General features: G+C 39.4%; 1 protein-coding gene across 10 annotated transcripts in view; it reads left to right on the top strand.

The window, feature by feature from the left end:
- Positions 1-27,836, top strand: part of ppp1r9a (protein phosphatase 1 regulatory subunit 9A) — a 164,125-nt gene that overhangs the window by 60,355 nt on the left and 75,934 nt on the right. For all 10 annotated transcript variants that reach the window (XR_010007119.1, XM_062983851.1, XM_062983850.1 and 7 more), the window contains exons 2-3: positions 22,882-23,014; positions 23,970-24,090. Coding sequence is in view for 9 of the 10 variants with exons in the window: in XM_062983851.1 (XP_062839921.1) it covers positions 22,882-23,014; positions 23,970-24,090 (254 nt within the window). In the remaining variant the exon portion in view is untranslated. The remainder of the gene's footprint in view (positions 1-22,881; positions 23,015-23,969; positions 24,091-27,836) is intronic.

The following is a 27,836-nucleotide window of genomic DNA, read 5'->3' as shown; positions in this document are numbered from 1 at the left end:
GCAAGAATTACAATGTTCCTATTCCTTAACCACTCATGTATTCAACTGACACAGGTACAGAACCCAACGAGGTTGTACGTTATTGAAATATGAAATAGATATTGACAGGTTCAGTGACCATACATGTAAGTTCTTGAACTTATGTTGTATCTTGGAGCTATCCACTGTGAGAAGCTGATAATTAGATCAGGTAAGGGTTGTTATTTTTTCAATTATAGTTTATTTACAATTGACCTGTCAGATAGCATTCCTTTCTTTAGTTTTAACATACAAAATACAGAAGGTAATCATATATTATTTATCTTATTTTTAGTTTTCAAATCCTGTCGTGGTTATATTCTTTTGGTTTTTCACAAAGTCTAGGTTTCCATTCTTCTTGTAGATACTGTCGATTAGTTTTTTGTGGGGCTATAGATATTTTGTTCTTCTCTGGCATTTCAAAGGTAAGGGTTATTGGTTCAGTATTTGAAAGATGTACAGAGATTAAATCCATGTACATTTTTATATCTTGCTCAATTGAACCACAATGTAATGGTGAAATGGTCCTTCTCTTCTCAGCAATCTTCTCATGCTGTGCTATACATAAAACAGTTAAAACTGGGACTAATCCCGTGTCTGAATATTTTATTTAGATGGAAAGATTAAGTGTTATAGGAAATAAGAAACGAATAAGAAAGGAAAATTTGGCGAGATGTAACTCATGGGTTGTATTTGCAAGGCTTACTAAACAGGCTGATTTTCTTTTTATGAAGTACAGTTGAAGCATTTTTTAGAGTCTGCTGTAAACATGGCACACTGTTGCTAACAGGTTTGTGTAAATATCTAGGTGGCATTCAGAAACCTTAAGGAGCCACGGTGGTGCAATGGGTTAAAGGTTGCTGACCTGAAGGTTGCCGGATGGAGTCTGTGAGACGAGGTGAACTCCCGCCTGTAAGCTTTAGCTTGCAGGGACATGAGCGAAGCCTCCCAGCAGGATGGTAACACATCCTGCATCCCCTGGGCAACATCTCTGTAGACAGGCAATTCTCTCACACCAGAAGTGACTTGCAGTATGTTCTCAAGTTGCTTCTGACACACACACACACACACTTCAGAAACCTTTTACTCATGCCAAATGTTTCGCAACCCAAACATTTAATTAAATCCACAGTTTAAGAAGCAGTGCTCTAGGTGCCTTCCCCTCCCCCCACCCCCCAAAAAACATTATTGCAAATTCCATGGTAGATTTCATAAAAGCCTTTAAAACATGCAGAAAATGTTTTCTTAAATGGAAATTTTGATTATGTCATTCAAATTCAGTGGCATTTCTACAGAAAAACCTGTTAAAATAAGGATTTCCTGCCAGTTTATTAGCTTATTTTGGTTTGTTGATAAAATTTGGCAGGACAATTTGTTCCTAAAATACAATGAGCAGCACCTGGGAATGTAGCCTGTAATGGCAAAATATATTGCTGGGCCCATCAAAATTGGCCACCCATGATGTATAGTTGAAAGAAGTAGTTTTTTAAACATAGAGACCATTGCGTTATTTTGTTGGGTGGCCTCACTTCACTAAATAGAAAGGCACTTGGACATTCAAACTGATGTTATGGTACATAGCTACATTTCCAAGGTTTCTAAAACATTTGGACTTTTTCTCACTTGAAATAGTCACAGCTAGCACCAGGAATGATTGCTGTCTTATTTGTAATCTTTTTTTTTAAATAAAAACTCTTATTATAGTTGAAAAATAACAGCCACCTACCAAAAATAACAGCAGTTAATCATATGCCATCCAAGTCCATAAATAAATCCTGCATATAAACTGACTTATAAGTAAAGAAAGAGCAACTAAAAGCCATAGTGAATAGATATCCCTAGTGAAAGAGCAGAAATTCAGGCATGAGCAGCATTGTTCCAATGTAATTTCCACATTATTCTTAAGTTGTGCCAACTCATGTATATCACCCAGCCAGCATGTATTCAATCAAACTATATTCAATTTGTAAATATTATGTAAATATTATGCTGTGTTACTAAATCCTAGAAAATCATGCGATCTGTCATAGTTGTTTATAAGTAAAAGTCCTTCCATTTTTTATCTTGTTATGCTATGCATTATTAGTTGTTACGAAAAAGTAATGGTTCCTGTTGACTGGTTTTCATTTCTCTTACTCAGTGGTCCCCAGGTGTTTTGGCCTTCAACTCACAGAAATCCCAGGCAGTTTTCCAGCTGTTAAGATTTCTGGGAGTTCTAGGCCAAAACATCTGGGGACCCACAGGTTTAGAACCATTGTCTTAAATGAACTCAATATTGAGTTATACTCCTGAAATATGGCTATTTCTGTCTCTTTCATTTCACCTTGTTCAAAAACAGCAACACCCCTTTCTCCTTTTAGCATTTCATATACCTGATTTGGGGAAACTGGAGCTGCAATGTTTAGGGAGAATACCCTAATAGTTTCCTTTCTACACTTTCAAGTGAAAGCTATTTTGTAAAGATTATTGGAGGGATAGTAGTGAATCCCCCATGCATTGTGCTTTTAATTGCAATAGTGGCAGTTGCCACTTTAATGAATAAGACACAATATGGTGTAATGTTTTGAGTGCTAGACTAGGACTCTTGGAGGCCAGGGTTCAGAATGCAGATTAACTGCATTGAATGTGATTGTATGGCAGTGTAGAATCATATAATCTGGTTCAACACAGTTAATCTGCATTCTGAAATTGGGTTATTTATTTGGGACTCAGGGCGGATCACATTGCACACATATAAGGCAAACATTCAATGCCATAACATAGAACAGATACAGAGACAAACGCAGGCACGGGCTGGCCTCGAACTCATGAACTCTTGGTCAGAGTGATTTGTTGCAGCTGGATGCTAACCAGCCTGCGCCACAGCCCGGCCATTTGGCAGTGTAGATCCAGCCTTAGTCATTGTTGACCTTGGACAAGTCACACACAATCTATGAAGAAAGGAAATAGCAAAACTCGTCTGAGTACAAGATTCCAAGAAAACCTCTATTGTAAGGTTACCGTAGGTCTGACTCAACTTAAATGCACACAGCAACAGTTTAATAAGCGAAAACTTAAAAACAACCAAAAAGTCAGACATGTTAAATACAACTGCACCTTCAAATGCAAAGTGATGTAGAACTTTACTTTTACCATTGAATAAGTGCTTCATGTAGCAGAGTGGTTACTGCCCTTCAAAAGATTAATCATGTTATTAGCTAAATGGGGTCTTAACAACTTGTACAACTTTAGTCACATATTTGCAATCTCCATAAAGATATTAGTTGTTTCTGATTTATTTTTATTATTATATTTTATTATGTTTTTCTATTTTTCTTTATTTAAAGTATTTCGGTATCATCTACAAGGGCTTATGAGGCATTGAACGAATTAGAACAATTTTTAAAAAATACAGACAATTAAATAAACACACACAGAAAGACATTAAATTGATTGTTATACACTCCTAAAATCCAGTTGAAAAACAAATGCATTTTCTACATTTAAATGCCATGTATAAGAGCACTGTTTTGACTGCCTCCTGGAAGCTTAAAAGGGATGAAGTCAATTCCTTGGATAGGGTAGCTGATACAGAGAAACCCATGTTACATATACCCCCCCCCCCCCAAGTTGTATTTCATGAGGTTTTGGGACACACAGCCTATAAGAATTAGACTTCTGGCAGCTTCATATGGAGAAGATGGTCTTTCAGATATGAAGTCACTCTGAAATATTGCTGATGAGATTATTCAAATTAAAAGGAGGTTGGTGGCCCATGGACCTATTACATATCAAATCAACTTTTTTACAGTCATAAGTGGGGTACAGGGTTAGGGTTAGGGTTATGGTTACATAAAATCTAAAAAAACAAAGGTATGTTGAAGGCTAAAACACAAAACTCTTTAGAGAAGGGATTGGACTAAAAAGGGATAGAGAAGGAGGGAGATTGCTGGAGGGGCACAAGCCTAGGGGACTGGGGTGGGAAAAACTGATTTACATTTCAGTTAGCTGACAGTTGAATTGTTAGCTGTTGGATCCAATCATCAATCGGCGGATTTTAAGTGCTGCTACACAAAACTTGGCAGAATTGTAGGTTATAACTGGGTTGGTATCAGAGAGCAGCAGATTGGTGTAAAATTGTCCTGAACGGCCTAAGTAATTATATAGCAAAAGCAGGACAAGACTGAATCAAATGTCCCTGTAGAACAGGCACTGGAGGAGCACATGCTTTGTTTTTTCTATTTGACCCAAGTCGCCGGGGCAGAGTCTTTCTGGGAAGGGGTCTTCCGGTATCGGCCCTCGAGTACAGCTGATGGAAAGATGTGACATCAAGCCAGGGTGAAGGGCCTCCAATGGTTAGGAACCTCTAGATTTGTTAAGTATGCCATAGGGGAGGCGAGATATCTGCTGGCTTCATTGACAATAAAGGTTGGGGCGTGGGCTAGATCCAATTGGCGCTCTGTATCTGAGATATGTTTGATGAGTGCTTTGGCTTGATTGGGCTCCATACTGAGTAGCAGCCCCGGTGAGATGCCCAGTGATGAGGTTTTTGTTGCTACTGCCTGTTTCCATGTGGACTTGAAGTCATCCTTGATGGTTAGTGGGGCAAGATTAGGGGGAGCACAAGATAGTCTGAGTCAGTAGTTGAGTATGGCCACCAACACCCTCGCCTCCGTTTTCATGAAGCCTATCTCCAATTGCAGAATGACATTGGAGATGCATTTTGGTACTTGCAGGGCCGATCTCAAAAATTTTGATTGTATAAGCTTTATATTACACTAGCTTTGCCCGGCCATGCATTGCTGTGGCTTTTTGGAATCATTTGTTGGTCAGGTGGAATAGTAGTGAATAGCCTTGTAACCTCAAAGCCTGGCCGGTTTGTTCTTATGGGAATCTTTGTTTGGTGAGATGGAATACAATGAGTAGTCTCAGTGCGGGAGGTATGAATGGTGTTATTAGTCACCTTGATTAGCATGTAATGGGTTTGCAGGTTGAAAGCCTGGGTGTTTTTTCCCTGGGGTAATCTGTTTTCCCCTCCGGTGTGCGAGTTTCACTCCAGGCTGAAGTGGCGGTGTGTTCTGTGGGACATGGAGTTTGTTTGTGAGGGTGGAAGCTGTCTAGCGAGTTTGCAGCTCTGTGTACCCTCCAGCGCCATTTCCCTCCCTCTTCCCCCTCAAAGTTGCGGAGTTGGTGAGGCGGCGGTGTCCCCCTGGCTGTCCCCTCGCCCTCCCCGAGGCTCAGGATGGCCTCCCTGTGAAGCGCGCCTTTTTGTAGTGTGGAGAAGGATTCTTGAAGTGGGGAGTGGCCGTGACCGTGTCTTTCCTCACGTGGGGTTGGTGTGCAGCGGCTGAGGAAGATGGCAGCGGCGGCGGGAAAAGGTGGGCGACCGTTGAGGGTGGGGGTTGGGGTGTGTGGTGAGCGCGCACCTTTTCATGTATGGCGCATGCGCTCTTCCTATTTGCCATTTTTTGGGGTTTTGCGGGTCCCGGGTCCGTTTTGGGGGTTCGATTGTTTTGTATGAACCTTGAGGCAAGGCTTTTGTGTGATGTTATCATGTTTGGTGGTTCTGGGGCGTATAGTTGTGTTGTTATAGTCACGGCGCAAATAACTTTACCTTTTTATATATATAGAAGATATATACCTTTCACATAACAGAAATATAGTGCTATGAATTCCACATTAACTGCCATCCCTGATCCTAGGGAATGTATCGATATAGCTTTTTGAGGAGATGAAATGAAGATTTAAATAATCCAAATAATCCAGAGGGGAATTTGTTTTAAGAAAGCAAACTGTGAATTGAAGTAAGATTGTTTGGTACTGTAAGGGTGTAGTAACACTATCTTTTTAATATTTTATCTCTCCTTTTGTCCTGGGTTATTTTTAAACCACTTAGCTAGAATAAAATTCAAATCAAGCTGGAGAAAAATACACACACCTCTTCTTGAAAGCCAGAATGTGAAACACGTTTTGACAGCAACTTCTTTTGGAAAGATGGTCAGGCATGCAGATTAAGAAAAAGTAAATAAGATACTCCACTGCAATTTACAGTCTGCATGATTTATGATTCCTGCAAAATCTGTGAAAGTTATGACTCAAGAGTGCTTTGATTGAAGTTTCAAAACAGTAACAGTAATTATGACTAATAATGAATAAACCACTAAGGTTTCTAATGAGTAATTAGTTGATAAATAGTTATGTTTTATAATTAGCAAATCATTAGGTTTTTAAAAACATGTTGTTGTTAAATAAAGCAATACTGCTGGGTCTTGCTTGTCAATACTTGTTTTTCAAGTACCTGGGAGAATACAGTAGTAGAATAAACACTTCCTATAATGTCTGAAACAAAATACTGTTTTTCTACATCTGTGTACATGAGATCATAGATGACATAATGTCTATTTTTTAGTACTCTGTGATTATAAATGACTCTTTTCTTCTCCCTTTGCTCTGCATTTCTTCAACCTGCCTTCAAAAAGAAATTTTCCCCATCCCTTAATGGCCTAAATTTGACAAGGTCTTAGCATGCATAATGTGCTAATTCTCAGATTTTTAGGTGACTGGTTTTTCTCCAGCATTCCACACATATGATCCCATCTTTGAATCACAAATTAATAAAACATGGGAGTAGGATGGCTGCAGAAATAAGTACACAGTAGAGCTTGGTGAAGTTAGATCTTTTTTTATTTTGGACTATGGGTACATCTACATTGTAGAATGCAGTTTGATGCTTTTATCGAGCAATTTAGGGCAGTTTGTGGATAGTGAAATCAGGACCGCAGAAACTGAGTCTGTGCTTGGTGAGGATTAAAGCTAAAACCCAACGTTCCCAATCAAAGAAGTCTCACCAGTTGAAGCAGAAGCCACAGGTAATTTATTCAATTTGGCCAGAAACGATGACAACCAGTGTTAAGCCGCTCAAAGAAGCTGTCATGCCATATACAAATAAAACACATAGTTTTATATGTGTGCAATCCTTTGTTTTTCTTCTGTTTTTTGTGCTTATTGGAGGAGCCGGCGCTAACGTCATGAGAAGCTGGGAGAATTCCCTATTGGGTCGGGACTGCTGTGCCCGGCAGTCAATCAGAGGGCTTTCCCCGCTTCTGATGCAGATTTGCGGCCCACCAATGGCAGGCAGGGGCGGAATGGTCTGAGGGAACAAAGAAAAATATGAATCTGTAAATGGGTAATAGTGTCTCAACCCCGAAACTAACAAAGTGGGGCCATCAGGTCCCTGGAATCTATTGTTTTAGTAAGGCCAGATGTCCCACAGGATGGATGTCAAGGTTTTTTAAAACATGCTTCAGGCTTCTCCTCATATAATTAGCATTCTCTTGTGCTGTGAAGGTAAATTTAAAACTTAATATTGAGATGTAATTTCAACAGTTAATTTGTTTCAGTGTGAAATCCACTGTGTAATACAAATCATAATCAGTTTTGTACATCTGCTTCCAGTTATTATCATTTTGTCAAAATGCAAAATCTGAAAGCAAAAATAATTGTATTCTCATTCCATTTTCCTTAATTATATGATGAAATAAAACATACAAATGATGTCTCTTTTAAAAACAGAAGTTAATATTTGATCGTGATGAAGTTAAGATCATTGTGCTGGGATATCTTCATTAAGAAATAGTAATGTATTAAGTTTCAGTATATCAATATACAATTTGTGCTAATTTGTGAAACCCCCTATATAAACAAGCATTATCTATTCTGCACGCTGATGCTCATAGTGATGATTTAATGTTTATCAGCTGCCCAAAAGACTGTGTTCATAAACGTATGATCCTTGATGCAAGGTACTTGTAGGACTAGAGTATCTCATGATCGTTTAAAGTTTCATCTTTCTTTTAATTCACAGAGTCCTCTTTCCTACTTCAGTCCATAAATTTTTAACAGATCGAGTGAAGAGGTTAATGTTTATCTATTGGCTTCCCACTGAGCAGTGCTGAACTGCTTGTATCAGGGCCACTTCCCACATTAGGAAATCGGGAAGTGTTGAGTGTAAGCTCAGGGTATACTGTCATGTTTAAAAGTTATCTCACTGCAGCACACAAGGCAGGAACTGCAACTCAGTCATTTATGTATACTCAAGGAAATATATTGGGGGGCTTGTGGAAGGGCCCGAGACTATTTCCACCCCAATATCCCTCCAAGGGGTAGCAATGATTATTTCCTGATAATTGGGGCCCATGGGCTGTACTTACATGAAAGTCAGCACAAGATAGCAGCTTGAGTGTTGGAGTATATATATCACTGGTAGACCAGAATTCAGAATCCCCACTCAACCACAAAAATCCACTAAATAGGAGGGACAGGCCCCAGTTGATCTGGTCTGGCAGCCTGGGCTCTAGAACTGAGACATGGACACTTTAGATAAGACTGCTCAACTTTCCACAGTACTGCCAATCCTGTGTCATGACCAATTTGTTCTGCTGATGCCCAAGACAAAAGTAAAGAGATGAAAAAGCGGGGCTGTTATCTTGGCTGTAAACAAGCACTGTTCATATGTGTGCTAAAACCGGATCCTGGAAGATACCCTGTACCAATGCCCTTCACATTCAAGCCATGTAGGGTGATATTTTTCTCTTTAATAAATACTCTATATATTTCTAATTATAGCATAGGTAGATCAGTTTTGGGCCTCTAGGTTCATTTGGTGTGTGCCTCTCATAATCCTTAACTGTTGGCAAGGCTACACAGGCTAACGCTGATGGTAATTGCAAACCAGAAAAAGATAGCCTAAAGTTGCCTACCCTGTGTTAAAAACATAGCTCATCATTGAAGATATACCATATACAGGCAGCCCACAAGTTTTGGAGGTTTGTTCTTAAGTTAAATTTTATAGGTCAGAACAAGTACATTTTAAGTGTAACTCCAGCTTTGGATATCATAGGGAAGCGTTAACACCCCTGTGGTGTTTGTTTTGCTGTCTGTGCCCCTGTTCAGAAGATTTCACCTCACTTTCTGTTGTGAAAAATGTATTTTTTAAAATTTGGCTTGTTGTGGGAGGTAAATCTTCAATGGAGACACCTTTTCCCCATGATAACTCTTTCAGGGATTAATTTATCTTCCGAGGGGTAGAATTTTGTCACTTCCTGTTGTCTCACCCCCGTTCTTAACTGTGAGTAATTTGTAAGTCAAATGTTTCTAACTTTGTGTCCGCCTGTATACTCCTGCATAAATCTAGATTTTTTAGTCAAAATTTTACCCAAAAAACTGGATTGACCTATCCATGAGTCATTGTGAGTACTGTGTCTTGATTCTTTTAAAACAGTAGCTTCCAACCTTTTGGCCTCCAGGTGTTTTGGACTTCAGCTCCCACAGATCCTAATAGCTGGTAAGATGGCTGGCATTTCTGGAAGTTGAAGTCCAAAACACCTGGAGGCCCAAAGGTTGGGAACCACTGTTTTAAAGAAATGACATAGGGCCCTTCCAGATAGGTGCTTAACCCTGTGTAAGAAAGTGGGATTAAAACCTGTGATATCTTAAAGAGAGTCCTCACACACAGCCATTAATCCCAGGAGATGGTCCAAAGATTTAGATAGTGCAGATTGAAGGAATCACAACAGGTACGGGACATCTACCAGAAGTTTTTTTTCTTATGTGCTACACCTCATAAGTGCTAATACGGATATAACAAAGTGCACATGAGCAGATTTCCTATCATTGTCTTTCCTTATCCTCCTGTTGCCTTTTTTGTTTGCCCTCTTGAACCCATTTTCCTTTGGGGTCACTTGCCTGCCATGCTGGTTCCCACTGTGTAAATTCAAGTTCTGTTTAATTTCTGAAATATGAGAACAAAGGAATGTTTGGAGAGAATTCTCATGGGAATTGCTTTCGTCTTCTGCTTCCATTTGGCTCCATCTGTTTATATCCCTCATCAACTGTTTCGGGATTATAAAATGAGGATAAATGCTGGAGCAGTCTACTCCAGTATATTGCAAGGAACTCTTGTGTGTTTTTTTAAAATGCAGGGATATATAGTGCTCTGTAGCAGCACATTTTTTGCCCGATGACGGATTTTAAGTGAACATTTTTTATTACGTGTTTTTCATGCTATCCTGCAATCCAGCTCACATTTTCTGTGTGCGATCTAGCCATCTCTCCCTTTTATCCCACTTTCTTCCAGAATTTAAGGTCTGTGTAGAAGGGGCCTTAGTTTGTTCTCAGAGATCTTAAAAGAAGCACTGATCCCTCTCTGCTCTCTCTGCTGTATTACCACTTTTGGTCTTTTTAAATGCTTGGGTGAAAAATGGTGGTGGCATCCAGGGGTGGCTGGTCCTCTGAGTCGGCATTGGTGCTTTCCCCTCTCCATTGAATTACCCTCAACTTATCCAAGGTCATATCAAAATTCATAATTTCAGCCCCAAAAGTTCTCTTAAATTATGCACAAGGTACATATGTATGGTACCTTGCAGACATTACTCTTAATAGATTTTGAAGACATAGGCTAAATCAAAATAACTCCATATAATTCAGTTTCAGAATGCAGATTGACTGCATTGATCTGTATTATATGAGTTTATACTGCCATGTAACCCAGTTCAATGCAGTTAATCTGCATTCTGAAACTGCATTATGTGGCAGTGTAGATTCAGCCATAGACAAAGCATGAAATCATGAGCATGAAAAGATAATTTATTTTTGTCAACCACCAAATACTTGCCTAACTCACTCATGGTTTAAGTAATTGCCCAGTTGATTTCTACTGCAGAGATATTGACATGTAGTACTGAACACAGTGAGTTTTAATACCCTTGTATTTTCTCAGAAAGTGCTCATAGTTCATTTTTAATATGTTATTGTGCCTTAGAAATCTTGAGGTGATATTAAACATTAACTATATTGCACGAACATGAGGGTTTTTTGACATTTCACTATTCACTTTGGTTGTATTTTCATTATACACACACACACACACACACACACACACACACCGGTGTATGTATGTATATGTATTTATTCATTCTTAAAATAATAGAGATTATACAACATGAACATAGACTGGACCATCAGTAACTTAGAGCTATTGGATCTTGTTTTACTCAGTCCTGTGCATTAGCTCTTTGAAACAGGATTTTAAAACCATTTTTGAGCTCTGTACAACTGTTTTGCTTAGACAGCTGATGTTCCCATGCACCTCTGTGACCTTCTGTTTGCTGCCTAATCATCATTATTTTTCTGAATTATATTTACAGCTGGTCCTGGCATTCCAGTTACGTAGATATCCCAGATAAACCCTTACTTTTGGCTTGTTATCACATCCTCTTTTGCCCCGAGTCCCATATTTGGAGGCATTAAAGAGGCTAAACTTCACTAGAAATAGAAATCCTACTGATTTTTGAGGCACTGATATGATTAAATGTAATATAATACTGTTGGTATGAGCACTTAAAGGATAAACATTCCTTTGCTTACTGTAGGTAGCTCTACATCTTGCTTGGATGTAGTTCACTGTACTAGGAAGAAAGAGACCAACGATATGAAACTGTCAGGAGGAAGAATGGTGAAAAGCCGAAGTCAGCCAAAATGAATTCTGCCTGCAGGTGCAATTGAGTTAAATCTACATTGTAAAAATAAGCAAGTTAACAGTCTAGCACTGAGAGCTCTATAGCAAATAGGCTCTTTAAGAGATAAAAAAACATATCCTGCAGTTTTGTCTACAGTAGAAGCCCTTTCTTCCCCAATCCTGTTTGCAGTTCTCTAATTGTTTGTGTACATGACTATGACATATCCTGAAGGTAGACTCATTATTAATAATAACAACAGAAACAAGCATCTGACGCAGACATGGTGAGACCTCTTTGAAGCTAGGGAGAACATAACTGTTTTTTTGGACGTTATCTCAGGCTTTTCCTGGAATCTGCTTAGAAGGATTCACGGGGGGACTGCACACATAATTATACAGATTGTGTGTAATATATGCACTATGCTCTTATTTTGGTCTTTTATGTATACAGGTTGCATATCCCTTATCCGAAATGCTTAAGACCAGAAATGTTTTGGATCTCGATTTATTTATTTTGGATTATGAAATGCCTATATTTCCATATGAGATATCTTGGATGATGGGATCTGTCAAAGACAGAACGCCACAAGATAAAAGATAAGTTTATTGGAGTTACAGAACCAAAAATGCCCGTAAAAGACAAGGGCTAGGCAAACACTGGCCTTAAAAGTAAAAAGAGACAAGAAAAACGTTCAAAAGATAAACCGGATTAAACCGGAGTTTAATCCGAGTTAAATCAAAACAGCTTGCTTCAGCCTGGGAATAAACAAACAGAAGCTGGTGAACAAAAAGTTCAAAGGAATGCAACTAATTGGCAGCAGATGCTTCTCTGCTGCCAAGAGCTATGTTTGAGTAACTTAGAGGTTACTCCTCCACACAGCAGGCAATTTCCCAATACAAACACAGCAGACGAGGGCAGAAGCAATCAGCGAAGTCCCAATCCGTTCCGAAGGTCGTAAGGCAGATGCAGACGTTTGTAGTTCACCAGTTCCAACGATAGACACAGGTAGGAGAATCCGAGGCCGTAGTCAGTCAGTCCGTAAGTCCAGAGTAAGCAGATGGCATCCGTCAAGAAGACGACGGAAGGTCAAAGCTATTAAGATTAAGCAGAGGTTGCACAACAAAACCCCACACAATTCCTCCCGCCGTCTGAGCCCAATGTCCAGGATAACTTACGTAGTCAGCAAACGAAACACACCCGTCTTCAGGAAAACTTCCCACACAGATCCCAAGCGTTCGTCCAGATTACCTTGCCCAACGCAATTTGCTATTGCTCCCAAACCCCATTTTATGCCAATTACAAGTCCTCATCGCTATCAGCTGTTCTCCTTAGCCCGGGCGTTTCCTCATCACTTTCCTCATCAGAACTGGAACACCTTTGACTACGCCCCACAGCATCCCCAGCTGTGGATCCCGTCCCATCCCTCCAGCTTGTCCACGGGTCTAATCCTGAAGGTCCCCAATCGCCTTCCATACTATCATTGCCAGTGGCACCCAAATCCTCCCGTACACGAGTCCATTCCATGTCATCCTCTTCCGAGCTAACCATCTCTTCCTCCATTCTCTCAGTAAACCCCTCAAAAGAATCCTCGTCAGATGGTTCTGCAAAGATATCTCGCAGCCGCTTCCTTTCTCGCTCCTCGAGAGTATCTGACTCTCGAGGAGTCTTACGCCCACGTCTCCCAGTAGTAGAGCCATGAGGCTCAACCATAACAGGATCCGAGTCTAAACATGAATATTGTTTATATTTTATAACCTTATAGACTTAGCCCACAGGTAATTTCATACAATATTTTTAATAATGTTGTGCATGAAACAAAGTCAGAGTTTTATATTATTTGGGTCATTTCTTATGTGAAAAATGAATAAGTGTTTGCAAGAATCATGTCCCATCTATGTTTGATCAGCAATCAAGACACCTGCTTTAGATTGAGGGCTATTAATAGAGTTTGAGTAAGTCTTGTGTTAGTGTTTGTTGTGTGTTGTTGTAAAGTGGTGTTGTGTTGGTGTTGTTGGAGAGAGGAGTGAAGGTGAATACGATGATGTTGTGATGGTGGCAAAGATAGTATTGCTGCTGAAAAGCTACTGAAGGAGAACCGAAGAGAGGTTTGAAGAGGTTTGAAGACGGAGAGTCCAGAAACCAGAAAGGTTAAAGCTTGAAGATAAGAAAGCTTTGTTTTTGCTGCTGATAAAAGCAAAGGACTGTGTTTTGTATGTTTTGTTTATATAAATCTTTCTTTACCAGAGGACAGTTTGTTTTGGGGTTTTTCTCCTTGGACGAGGGTGCAACTTCCGCAGAAGGGGTTGAGAGTTTGGAATCCAATTTGCTAGCTGCGACAGTTTGAACCACCAGAAAGCATAGGATGTCACTCACAGCTACCCATGTGGACAATTTTAAATGTTAGAGTATTTTGAATTTTGGGATTCTGGTTGATGGATGCTCAACCTGTATTTGGAAATATGCATGTTTACAACCAGGAAGAAAAGCTTTTCGTGTTATTTTACACAGGTGGCCTAGTTATGCTATTGGAGATCTCCCATTCTGTGAGAAAGGCAGCATATAAATCCAATACATAAAAAATAAAAATAAAATCAGCAGAAAATCTATTGCTTGTCATACTCTATATTGCTCTTTAAAGCTTCACAGGAATCATTGCAATATACCAAATTATTATTATTGTTATTATTTTGCATTTGTTAAAAGTCATGTTGTAAAATGAAGGGATAATATTAGCACCTGTTAATATTGGTGCACATAAAATTTTAGTATAGATTGAATTATATTTCTAGCATTTATTTCCATTCTTTGAAATACCTTTTGATGTTGAGAACTGCCTGTGATCAAATTTTCTGTTTGAGATATAAATAACTTTCAGTCTTTATGTATCTTTGAGGCACTAGCTGCTGTCTCTGGCACATTTTAAGCTCATGAAATCCATGTTTGTTCATTTAAGTTGCAGTGGAAAATCAAGGTGGAACAATAATGGGTATGAGGGGAAGTTCAACCTGCTCTCAAGAGCCGTTGTGGGCTTAATAAACAATAACAGGATACTGTGTGTGGTTGTGTATGTGTGTGTGTGAGTGAAAGAGGGAGAGAGACTAGTCAGATGAACTGAGAGCTCGCCAATTGCTAGTGTAGACTGGATGCTTCCACACCTCAGCTTCTCTGTTTCCATGGTTGCAAATGTGAAAGCAAGGCAGGAAGATCTCATAGAATAGGTAGCAAACACCTAGGGATTTAAGGCAACCATTGCTGATTGTATATGATAGGTCCTGGTGCTATGTTTGGACTAGTCGCACTTGGTACAGACAGTTGCTGAAATAATTGATAAGAGTTGGGTTGTGGGCTTAGGTGATGCCAACAGGTCAACATGTTAATCGCTTAAAGCAGAAATTTCCAAAACGTGTGTTGTAACACCTTTATGTGTCTTCTGCAGTATGTAGGTGTGTCACATGAATATTAACAGGAAACCTCTAAATCTATGTGAAATAAGCAATAAATCATATATTTTAAAAAATGACATGCCTTCGATGTTGGTTGAGATTATTGTCATAGTTGGTCCTGAAATGTCCATTGGTTGGTTGGTTTGTTTGCTTACATGTTGCAAGTTGCATGTCGCTTCTGGTTGTGAGAGAATCTGCCGTCTACAAAGATGTTGCCCAGGGGACGGCCGAATGTTTCACGAACCTGCATGGAGGCTTCTCTCATGAAGATAATGAGAGAGAACAACCTGAAATGTCCAGTGAAGAAAATTCAGACAGACGTTTGCGGGTTCGTGTTTGTAGTCATTGGGCCCTGGCTTTCCCACAATAATCTAATCCCAGGACGCCCCTTGATAAGCTGTTTTTGGCGAGCTGAGATATCACCCTGCCTGATGCTACTTGGGTAGGCATTAGTTTGACCAAAGAATACCACACTTGCCCAGATGAACCAAAGCAAGCAAGAGTCTGATCTCAAAACCTCTGACAATGCCTGCCATAGATGTGGGCAAAACGTCAGGAGAGAATACTTCTAGAACATGGCCATACATCCCGGAAAACATTCAACAACCCCAAGAGTCTGACCATTTTGAGCTGTTTGGGCTAATTAACTGATTCTGAATGCTGAGGGCAAAGGCTAGGCTTTTTCTGTTCAGTTTTACTTCTTCATATGAAGAGAGGACCATTTTCTGTGCAGCCTCTGCAAGACTTTCCATGTGCTGAAGGGATTTGTTTGCAAGTGGAAAGTACGCTTAATTGGAAAAGGGTTTTGATTCAGCAGTAGCAAAACTACCAGTTTGAACTGCGGGGGCTAACACTTTTTGTTCAGAGTTTTACTTGCATCTAATTTAAATTCCAGTTGTTGAATGTGAATTTTGGTAAATGGCATTTCTAACCTTTTGGAAAAGCACCTTTTGGAGATAATAATTTTTTAGAAAAGCATGACCTTTCAAAGAAGAGCCAGAAGCCCTTTAAATTAGAATCTTCTCTTGTGGTATACAACCAGATATAATCATGCTGGGCAATTGTTTCAGTTGTTAGACTGAATAACTTGTTATCTCTGATCTGTTAGAAAAACAGATTTTTCCAGTGCATAAAAAACAGCAGTGCTTCAGAAGTGTTTTTCAGTGCCCAAATATATATATATACTCTCCCATAAAACAACTTTTTTATATTGTGCACTCAAGAGACAATGAAATAGACGTTGATAAAATAACATATATGGTTTACTCACAACCTCCGTGTGTTCAGCATACACAGATGCAAAACTTATCAGTCCAGTTCAGATATGTTTCAGATAATTCTCTGTGCCATCTGGCCAGGGTATCTCTCTTATAGGAAAACAGCAAGCAAGTGTGTGATCTGAGGTCTGAAGTAGTTTGCAATCTGTCTGCAGTATTATCTAGTGATCATGTAGTCTGCAGCCCTTTTGTAACTTCTCAGGAACCGTAAAGGAAGCTGCATACCAGAACATACATACAAGCAGTCAGCAACAGATCATAGATAAACATTATTAGAGAAGGCTTGAAGAAGATTGTCATTTCCAACAGTGAATACAAGGGCATATTTACTTTATATTCAAACTGCACTATCTTTTTGTAGAAAAGGGTTATTGATTATTGATCTATTGTGAGAGATATTTGATGTCTGAAAACTGATTATATGGTTGAAAATGTTATTTCTGTGGACCTTTGATAATCCACTGTGATTTGATTTCAGGATCCCTCATGGATACCAAAATCGATGGATGCTCAAGTCCCACTTTATAAAATGGTGTCCCTTGTGGTAAAATCAAGGTTAACTATTTGGATGAATACATATATGTAGGTTCAAGCCACAAATGGTCGAATTCATGGAAACTGAGGGCCAGCTGAATACATTTTTCTGTCACAACAGAACGGCAATATGAAGTGAACAAATCCATACAGATAATATATGCAGTACTATCTCACCATGAAGAAAGCATGCACATTTTACCTAATGAAACACAGCACTTCTGCTTGTGTATATGCATGAGTAAGATAATTTATGGCTCCCCGCATAGTGTGTGATTGCAATTCTAATCATCCCTTACTGTTAGATATTCTGACTAAGGCTGATGAGATATTTGGAGGATCACTGATTTCACCCAAGTGGTCTCAGCCTAGTGGATTAAAAATAGTGTGTAAAAGTATCCACCCATCCACCCAACATTATTTCTGTGCAATCACCACTTCTTTCTTTCAAATAAATGCTAGTCATGTAACAACAATACTTTGTGGACGAATCCCACAATCAGTTTAGTTGGAACAGCTTTGCTTTAATACAAGATTCTCTTTCCTTTTCTTTGGTGACTTTGATGCTCTTTTAGATTAGAGATAACCATGTAATGGTACAGCAGACTCATCTGTTACCTTGACAACAGCAAGGCTTGCTGAAGGCAGTGATGGAGCAGCTTCAACAACACTAGGGCATTGTGTTAATTTTTCCTGGGGTTACCATACTTTTGTGGAACATTTCTGTCTCTTATGGCTTATTTTAAATGCTTGGAAACTGTAGTTTGTAGTGTTGGATGATTCACAATATTGTTGATACATGACCTTCCTGCCATCCAGACATCTAAATTTAAGGCACCAATGTTTACGAAGCAATGTGGGACATTGATGAAAACACCCAGTCTTATTTGCATTGGGCCTTCTATTTTGTACAAACCATGTAAGATGGAATCAGCTTCAGGCATTTTCTAGTAAACAACTAACCATTCAATTCCTGGTATTGCTTAATACAAGCTAAGACAGTTTACTGGGATTTTGTTTCTTTTATTCATGTACTTTACAGATTCTAGTAAATTGGTTCCAGTGTTTTCATTAAGTGTCTGTGTTGTCTACAATACCAATTATGATATTGTTATTATTAATTTTAACATTGTAGTTTTCATTTGCATAGCATTCATTGTATATTTTAATTATCTATGATGTGGAAAATATTGCTAGGATATAGGCATTTTCTATATGGGAATATATTCTGAGTATCAGCTATATAGATGCTAGAAATAGAGCAGATTTTTCAACACATTGGTCAGAGTATTTTGCAATCGTAAACATGAAACTTTCTTGGATGAAATAGGGTGTAACATTTCAAGATACATGATAGCCATGTACAAATATGTGAAGGGAAGTCATAGGGAAGAGGGAGCAAGCTTGTTTTCTGCTGCCCTGCAGACTAGGACACGGAACAATGGCTTCAAAATACAGGAAAGGAGATTCCACCTGAACATCAGGAAGAACTTCCTCACTGTGAGAGCTGTTCGACAGTGGAACTCTCTCCCCGGGGCTGTGGTGGAGGCTCCTTCCTTGGAGGCTTTTAAGCAGAGGCTGGATGGCCATCTGTCGGGGGTGCTTTGAATGCGATTTCCTGCTTCTTAGCAGGGGGTTGGACTAGATGGCCCATGTGGTCTCTTCCAACTCTACTATTCTATGATTCTATGATTCTATGATTCTAAGAGTGTAAGTTCTGATAAACACAATACCCGTTTTACTGAGAAGACAGACTTGCGGTTTGGGGCAGAAGCTGGAGTATGGCAGCTGCCTGTGGTCATATCCTACTCAATTTTCCATTGCTACTTCCATACAACCTGAAGGGATTATGATAGGTCCAAGGCTGGCCAACGTAGCACATTGGCTGGTAGGCTTCAGTCACCTGGCTAGAGGAATCCAGATGGGTTTCTACTCCAGCTGGGTATGGATATACTTGTATAGCACTGGAGCAAGCTGGTCATTTTTAGTTTTGCCCCATCCTCCCTTCCTGTGCCTTACCAAATAATGTGTTTCACTGCCTATTTTGTCACAACTTAGTGGGGGTGGTTGCTATGAGTCTTGGATCCAAGATTGGGCGACCAGTATATATCAGGAGTTGGTTGATTGGGGGTCTTGGCAGGAGAACTGAGGGGATGTGGTATGGAGTCAGCTTTGCCCCCAATGGTGGGTGGATGCTTGCTGCACATCCTACTGGCCAAGAAACCAGGACCAGGGCCAGACCGGCGCGTGACTCCCATGTCATCCCTAGAAGATCTGACACCTGACCTGGATCCAGATCTATGTGTGACTTCTGGCAGTTGCATTCCAACATTATCAGGAAATCTACACAATTCCTATTTCTCATGTAGATCTAAAGTCTGTTTTTGGTACTAAATCTTAACATGAATTTACAAACAACTAGTGAACAAATTAGTTTCAGCAAGTGTGCCTATTTAGAATAACATAACAGTGATTTTAACATAGCTGCTTAGAGGCTGTTTTATGACTTTTTTGGTTATTTAATTGTAGCTCCCATTTTATTAACTCACGCCCATATGAGTGATGACTCTGCTTTCTTTCTGTTCAGAGTAGTACTGTAATGTTTCCTTGATGCTAGTATTAGTATGAAGAGGATGGTGGGATCTGCCAAGGCAAAGTGGGATAGCTTTATCACCTCTTGGAAGGCATGCAGATTCCAGGCTGAAGTCCAAAGCAATTGCGTGCATTGACATTGTACTCATGCCCACAATCTGAACCTCATATTTAATGCAGTGAGAAGCTTTGTTCCAGAAATGAAAGGATTTTAATATACACATTAAATTTTGATGGTTCAGGCTCATTCATTATTTTCATGGAAGTGATGGGGGTTGGTGTAATGCAGTGGGTTTTAAAAATGTTAAAGGAGTGAGGAACTGGATATGTTCACCTGGACCCTATCCGGGATTTTTTTTGGCCTTAGTTTTGCACAAGAATTTGAAAAACCAATTGTAGAGAATTGAGCCTCTGCCATGAGACAGATTCATTTTGAAGTACTTGTTAGCATCATGATCAAATGTTAACTATTCTCCAGTGCTAGAGCAAGGGATATTTTGTGTTACTGACTTGGCAGTTGAGGCTGGGAATAATAATAATAATAAAACTTTATTTATACCCCGCCACCATCTCCCCAACGGGGACTCGGGGCGGCTAACATGGGGCCATGCCCAGAGCAATACAATATAACAAAATATAAAACAACATAACATAGCACCATTAAAAATACAATAAATGCATCAACATCAAGAAATCAAAAAACAGTAGAACAAGGGCAGGCCACGTGAACACAAAGATAAAACCTGGGGTGAGAGGGACATAGGGGTACTCCACTGCGGGCAGGGACATATGGAAGTGGGGTAATCTAGAGGATAGATGTTCGGGGTGGGAGTAACACAGAAATAACAGAAGTTACTCACCAAAGGCACAGCGGAAGAGCCATGTTTTCAAGTCTTTCCTAAAAGCTGACAGCGTGGGAGCTTGCCTAATTTCAGTAGGTAGTGAGTTCCACAATCGGGGGGCCACAGCAGAAAAGGCCCTCTCCCTTGTACTCACAAGGCGGGCCTGGGATAAAGACAGTGGTGCTAAAAGGGCCTCCCCGGATGATCGTAAAGATCGGGCAGGTTTATGAAAGGAAATACGGTCACGGAGGTAGGTGGGTCCCAAACCGTTTAGGGCTTTATAGATGATAGTCTGAACCTTGAATTGGGACCGGAAAATGAACGGCAGCCAGTGGAGCTCCTTAAACAGGGGAGTGGATCTCTCCCTGTAACTCGCCCCCGTTATTAATCTGGCTGCTGAGCGTTGGACCAATTGTAATTTCCGGGCCGTCTTCAAGGGAAGCCCCACGTAGAGCGCATTACAGTAGTCCAGTCTAGAGGTAACTAAGGCATGGACCACCGTGGTCAAATCAGAATAGATATGAAGGTTGTGAATGGACTAGAGATATTAATTCTCTTCTGTTCCTAACATGCATCCATAGTTCTCATGACTAACAGCAGGGCATGGGAGGTGGGTTTATTTTAACTTCTGCACTATCTAGCCATTGGGAGGCTGTCTTCCATTGACTTCACTTGGGAATGTGTGTATATCACAACTTAATTATTTGATAAAAGATAAAACTGATGATACTTCAAATTTATTATTTTATTATTATGGTATTTATTTCTATCCCACTTTTTCTCCCTTGAAGGAGACTCAAAGCAGCTTAACATAAAAGCATTAGCATACAGTTTAAAATATACAAATACAAACAGAATTAAATATAAGCAGTATTTAAAATGTCACAGTTAAAATCCATTGAAACATATTTAAAATTAAAAACCACAGCACCCACTGAATTGATCTTAAAAACCTTCTTCTTTAAAAGCCTGTCTGAATATAAAATCCAACCAGCATGTTGTCTTTCATTCTTTTTTTAATGTATTGCTGTGAATTTTTAATGTGAGGATACTGCTCTTTTTCAGGCTAAAACCACCTTTTCTTTTTAAATATTAAAGGGAACAGAATGATAATCTTTATAGAACATGTATTTCAATTAAGAAATGTGTAGGTGTGAAAGTAGACCTGCTTTAGGCAAAAATACAACTCCAAATCTTTAACAGGCTACTGAGAGATGTTGAAGGTTGCTGGTATATCACATTTGCAATTGATTTGCAGTTGATTGGCAAGAATGCTGAACTCTAGTGTCAAAATAAGGCTCCACTTGCCTTTAAATCAGGATGTTGAAATTAAAAAAACTTGGAAAGAAGAACCAAGAATCAGATTTCTGCAGAAAATGTAAGAATAATCATGCTGTTTTAAACAGAAACCCTATAGTGTCTAGTAAAAGTAAAGATAAAGGTTTTCCCCTGACATTAAGTCTAGTCGTGTCTGACTCTGGGGTTGGTGCTCATCTTTATTTCTAAGCGGAAAAGCTGACGTTCTCTGTAGACGGCTCCTAGGTCGTGTGGTCGGCATGGCTGCATGGAGCGCCGTTACCTTCCTGCCAGAGCGATACCGATTGATCTACTTACATTTACATGTTTTTGAACTGCTAGGTTAGCTGGAGCTGACAGCGGGAGCTCATGCCGCTCCCATATTCGAACCACTGACCTTTCGGTCATCAAATAGTGTCTAGTACAGGGTTAATCAATTTATTGGCTTCCCTGAGCCACATTGGAAGAATGCACAAACATTAACAATAGCTAATGACTAAAAAAAAAGGGGGGGGGGTCCATGCATAATTTTAGTTGTATCTGCCACAACAGCTAAGCAAAAAAGGTCCTCCATCTGGAGGACCTTTTAAAATCATTGAGCAGGTCTTTGGGCCAAACTGTTTACAATTATAATATTAATATTACTTGTGAATGTTACATACTCTGATTATTCCATTCCATTCTGTCAACAAAGTTCACACTCAAGAACCATTCAATCAGATTGCACGAAACAAATCACAAAAAATCGTATTTTAAGTAAGTTTATGATTTTGTGTTGGGTCGTATTCATAGCTGCATGTAGCAAGTGGGGCGCAGGTTGGATGAGCCTGGTCTGGTAATTATTCCCTAGCTTAATGTTAGGCAGTTCTGTGTTGCGGTAAGTTTTTAAATGCAATGTTTCATCATGGCAGTCCCACAAATATGTCTCAGAACAAAATATAGTAGCTGTATCGGTCTGTATTTGGAGGGACAATAGTTTTGGGAGACTACATTTCACACTCTGAAATTAGCAGAGAATCACCTGTAAATCCCACCTGGAAGTGAACAGAAATGACTCCTGTCTACATTTGGGTTTTCTTTTGTTTGAGAGTGAGCTCATTTAGTTCCAGATCATTCAAAATACTGGATATCAAGGCGAGTAGATTACAACAATATTGTTGCTGAAGCAAATGTGTCTCTCTTCCAGATCTATAGCTGTTGTCAATATAATAGCTAAGCTCAGAAAGCAGGAGGATGTGTGTGTATGTGTGTGGTAGATGATTTATTATCCTGCTTGTGAAATAGGCAAAGCACTTCACCCCTGGAAGCCCTGGCTGTGTGTGTTGGAAGGCCTTAATGGTGGATTTCTGGAGTATAATGGATCATTATTGTCCCTTCTCTCCAGGTTTTCAACACATACTCAAATGAAGACTATGACAGGAGAAATGATGAAGTTGACCCCGTGGCTGCATCAGCTGAATATGAATTAGAGAAACGCGTGGAGAAACTGGAACTTTTCCCAGTAGAGCTCCAAAAAGGTTTGTGCTCCATGTGTCCCGCGTGGTAGAGCTTTTAAGTGATAGGAAGCGTTGCTCAGATCTATTGTAGAATTTCAGTGGAACAGGTTGACATGAAAAAACAGCTGTGCCTGTGAGTTGAGGTAACACATTAATTCACACAAGCAGCAATCCGGCTTAATCCATTGGCTTCATTGGAATTTTAAGAAGCTTAACTCTGTGCACCATCAACTGTCAGTGGCCTGAATGTAAACTTACTTCATGGAAATTCAAGCAGACAATAAAGGATGCAAACTCACACCCATACACTCATATTTGAGGATTGTATTGCTAAAAACATTGAAACTAACAATGTTTATTTAATGCATTTAAACATTTAAGAAGCAGGAAACCATGTAAAGATGTGGTTGCTCTGATAGGTAGTAAGGGACTAAAAGCTAAAGCAGGATAAAGAGATTTGAGAGAAGTTGAATGAATTCTGCATCTGTCTTTGTTGGAAGGTGTAAGGTAGAAACCCATGTCTACGGATGTTTTCAGGAGGGGAATTGAAAGAACCAAGGCAAATATTGCTAACAGGAGAGGACATTTTGGCTTTCAATGACATGTGAAATACTGACAAACCGGGGCATTGGGATAGTATCCACTTAAGATACCTTTAAAAATTTAAATATCCAGTTGCTGTTTTTTCTGCTAAAATACATAACTTATAGGGATATTCTTTCTGCAAACTCCCTGCTTATAAGTGAGAGCAAATAATGTACATGTTTATTCCTGTTGTATGAATATCTTCAAAAACTTCAGTTTCAATGATGTCTTATGGGGGGTGAGAAACATTAAATAATACGATATTTTATGTTTGGAGAAAGATAAATTAAATTTCATAAAAGATATTGTTAAGATAGAGAGAATAAGATCGAAATTACATTAATCTAAGCAGACAGTACTTATCAATTAACTGATTGTGTCTGTTTCTCAGATGAAGACGGACTTGGCATCAGTATTATTGGAATGGGAGTAGGAGCAGATGCAGGCCTCGAGAAACTGGGCATATTTGTCAAAACTGTAACAGAAGGTGGAGCAGCAGAAAGAGATGGCAGGTAAAATACATTAAAAATCAGCATGCAGCTGTGGTTATGAATTCTTATTGTTTTAAAATCAGCTCTTTACTGATTGTGTCAGTAGAATTACATTTCATTTAAAATATTTTAAATGGAGATTGAAGTATATTGAGGACTATATTGTGGATTTCTAAAATATGAAATTTGTAGTGTGGATTTCTGAAATGTAAAATATTACTTGAACCTAGAAATGGTGTATTTCAGTGCTCTTGAATTGTGCTATTGTTTGAAGCCTTGCTGTATTCACAAATAGAGTCATCATGAGCTGTCTCAGGGTCCTTCTACACATGCTATAAACTTGGAAGTAACCGGGTTAAAAAGAGTGTACGGAAGGAATCAAGTTAAGAGGCAAAAAGCATATTTTTAAAAAGTGCCTTTATAACCCAATTCCAGCTGAAAATGTACATTTTTGCATGACTGTATATCTCTACAATCATACAAAACTCATGCTTTCCTTCCCTACCCCCTGTGAAAACTGCACCAGCGCATATACGTTTTTTAAAAGCTTGGAAACAGCTGATCGGGCTGTCAAATTGACACAAGGGAAGCAGTTTGAACTCTCTGAAACTTTATTTTACACTTTATAATCTTAAACAGAGATTTAATTAACAAATTAGTGGCAGAGAGAGATCCGATGGAAGCTTTTAAAGAATTTCCTCTGATATTCTCTAGACCCGATATGTGCACATGCAAATCAGCTTATATTTATATTAAGATAGTCACATGTGTGCATATATGGTCCAGATCATAACTGAGTTATTTTTTAAAATAAAAAACAACTTATATCTGATGTCCACTGTCCACTCTCCATCTTGATCCGCTTCAAAAGAAAACTGTGAGGATGGCGGGGGACCATTTCCTGGGACCGACAGGTCTGTGTGTGAACCTGTTGTCAGGTCCCAGGATTTTTAAACCCTCTTTAAAAATGCGGATTTTGGCACTGTCTGGAAGCACCCTCAAAGACAAAAAGGAATGCAAGTTTAAAACAGCCCCTCTCTTCTTCTTTCTTTTCTTTTTTCAATACAACATCCCTAAAGTTCCCAACATTTCTGGGGAACCATATGTCCCCATCCCCCCCGGCCACACACGTACCAAAAAAAGTTTTCTAATGCTGCATAATGTTTTTGTAATGGTACATTCTTGAGAAACTGATGCATCTAACTTTAGATCTTAGTTAGGGTAAACGATTTTTCGAGAGAGCCAACAGTCCTAGTTTTAGAAGGAATCTCCCGAGAGTACTATCATCACATTCCAGAATCAATAATTTAATGGTCACAAGCAGAAGCATGGAGGATTAATGAGCTCTTTAATAGTTTTGGGGTTGGCGAGGAATGGTTGATGAAAAGTAAGGGCATAGAAAAACCAAAGCGAATACCAGGTGAAAATATGGAGACAGAACAGGGCTAAAAGTAAGGGCATGTTATGGCATGGTCATGGAACATGTGTCACCTTTAAAAAGCTCACAGAGTGACCTATCGTAAACCAAAGATAAAGGTATCTCATACAGACTGTAAGAGTGGTCTGTGTGTGGATTTGCAGAGGAGGGAATGAGGAACCCATAGCCTTCAACATTTCACAGATGAAAACTGAGGCATGTGTTCCAAACAATATGTGAATGTGGTCAAACGAAAGGTATTGATGAGAAAGAACACAGAAGTTCTCTTGCAGTTTGTTTTCGCTTGAGTCCACTGGGAAAAGAGATTGCACACGTATGAAAGTAGCCACTGTGTTGTTTTCATCTTGCCCACAGTGATTTCAGTAAATCACTGTGAAGTGCATCACAGGCAAGTGCATTGTTGGAATGGTACCAGCATGTTCCACTATAAAAAAAATGATTGAATGTACTTTAAAATTTTCACAATTCATTCTAGTTATGCAGTATTTTGCTCTTTTGAAAACAGCAAAATTATTGTTAAAAAGGTAAGCAAACTGCTGCTGATGAGTCATGCCATTTTGATTTGAACAATAACTCAATCAAACTTGTATTACTGAGTTAAATATTGTTTAATACTTCTGGCTGTAACCTTTGCATTTTACAATCTGTTCAAATTATTCCACTTGCTGTGTACCGTTATTGCATTTTCTTATTTATTGATATGTTTTCCAGTTTGCATTGCTCTGTAGGAGGTAGCTGTCTAATTGTTGAATGAATCAACAACTGATTAGAAAACTTAATTACGCCCAGTTCCCTCTTTGTTTCCTGAACTTGTTGTTGCTGCCTCCAACTTTCACATGCAAAGAAAGTTTTGCTTGCTTTGTAAATTCTCTGTGGTAGACAAAATATAAATTGTTATGTTTCAGAGGATATGATAACATTTATCTACTGGTGGCCTTCATTTGTTGTCTTATCTTCACAGTACAGGTTGCCGAGCAAGCAGTTGTCTTAAGTTTTTCAGATCACTCCCAACAGATAACTTTTTAGGAGTTAAATGGCAATTTATAAAGGGAGCACTAATTCTGAGGCTAAGAAAACAAATTTACCTTGGAGAAGGTAAAGTTAAGAAGAAACATGATAGGCATTTTTAAATATTTGAAAGAATTTCATGCTGAGGAGGAGACAATCTTGTTTTCTGCTGTAGAGATGCATCGGACACAGAGCAGGTTTAAAACTGCATTATATAGTCAGTGTAGATGGGACCACAGTCTGGAGAGTGTACTCCCCTTAACCACAAACAGCTGATTCTCTTACTACAGTAGATATTTGTTATGCTCTTGAATGTAATTTCCAATAAGGGACCTGTCTGAATTTTTACTGGAGGTGTCTAAACTGTCACACTCAAGGCAGCGGAGCACCAAGAACCATACACGGAGGCCAATAAACTATCTAATATCTTTATTAAGGAAATATATAAGAATAATAAAAGCAAGTAGGAAATATAGTCCAGAAGCAGACCTTTCAAATGAGGTCAAATATAGTCCAGAAATAGTTTGTCCAATAAATGATATTAGAGTCCAAAGATAAAATCCAATAAACCGAAACACACACTATTGGCAAGCAATAGTGTGGGGAATTGTCCAGGGTCTTTCAAGGTCCAAGGTAAAGTTCACAACAAACTGGAGCAAAACTTGATTTTAGGAACAAGGTCCGTGGCTAAGAACAAGGCAAGGCAATTCTTTAAATACTTGAATAAGCAAGGCAAGGAAACTGGATTTGCGGACTTTGCAAAGTCCACACAAGGCTGGAATACGATTTCACTCCTGAAGCTGCTCTGTTGACTCCGCACTGAACCAACCGTGCCAGGCACCTATATCTGGGTCTTGTTTTCCCGCCAAGCAGGTGTCCAGCGTTCTCTTTCCCTAGAGAACGGGAAACGAAACCCAGCTTTCCCCAGATGTGAGACTCCCTAGATTTTCCCAGGGGAAACATGGCTAATCAGTGTCTTGTTTAGCTGCAATTCTTAAACTCCTGCGAACCCGCTCTTTCACTCCCCTGTCTGCTGCAAAGGACTGTCTCCTAGCGAAGGGAGGTGAGAGCTGCTCAAGGTCTGTCTTAATTGGTTCTGGGGCGAGAACATCAACATCAGGCATCTGGAAGGATTCCGGCTGTTGTTGATCCGGAGAAAACCCCATGTTTTCATCCTCATCTGCCACAGTGACACTAGGAGCGGGACTACAAGGCCCATGAGTCATCACATAAACAATGCCTCCAATAAAAATGAAATAATTTGGAATAAACCTAATTATTCCAAATTAGATACCCTATTAGATCCGGGCCTTCCTGAAAG

Source organism: Anolis carolinensis, chromosome 6 (assembly GCF_035594765.1).
Source record: "Anolis carolinensis isolate JA03-04 chromosome 6, rAnoCar3.1.pri, whole genome shotgun sequence".
NCBI classification, from domain to species: Eukaryota; Metazoa; Chordata; class Lepidosauria; order Squamata; family Dactyloidae; genus Anolis; species Anolis carolinensis.
This window is presented reverse-complemented; position numbering and strand designations above follow the sequence as displayed.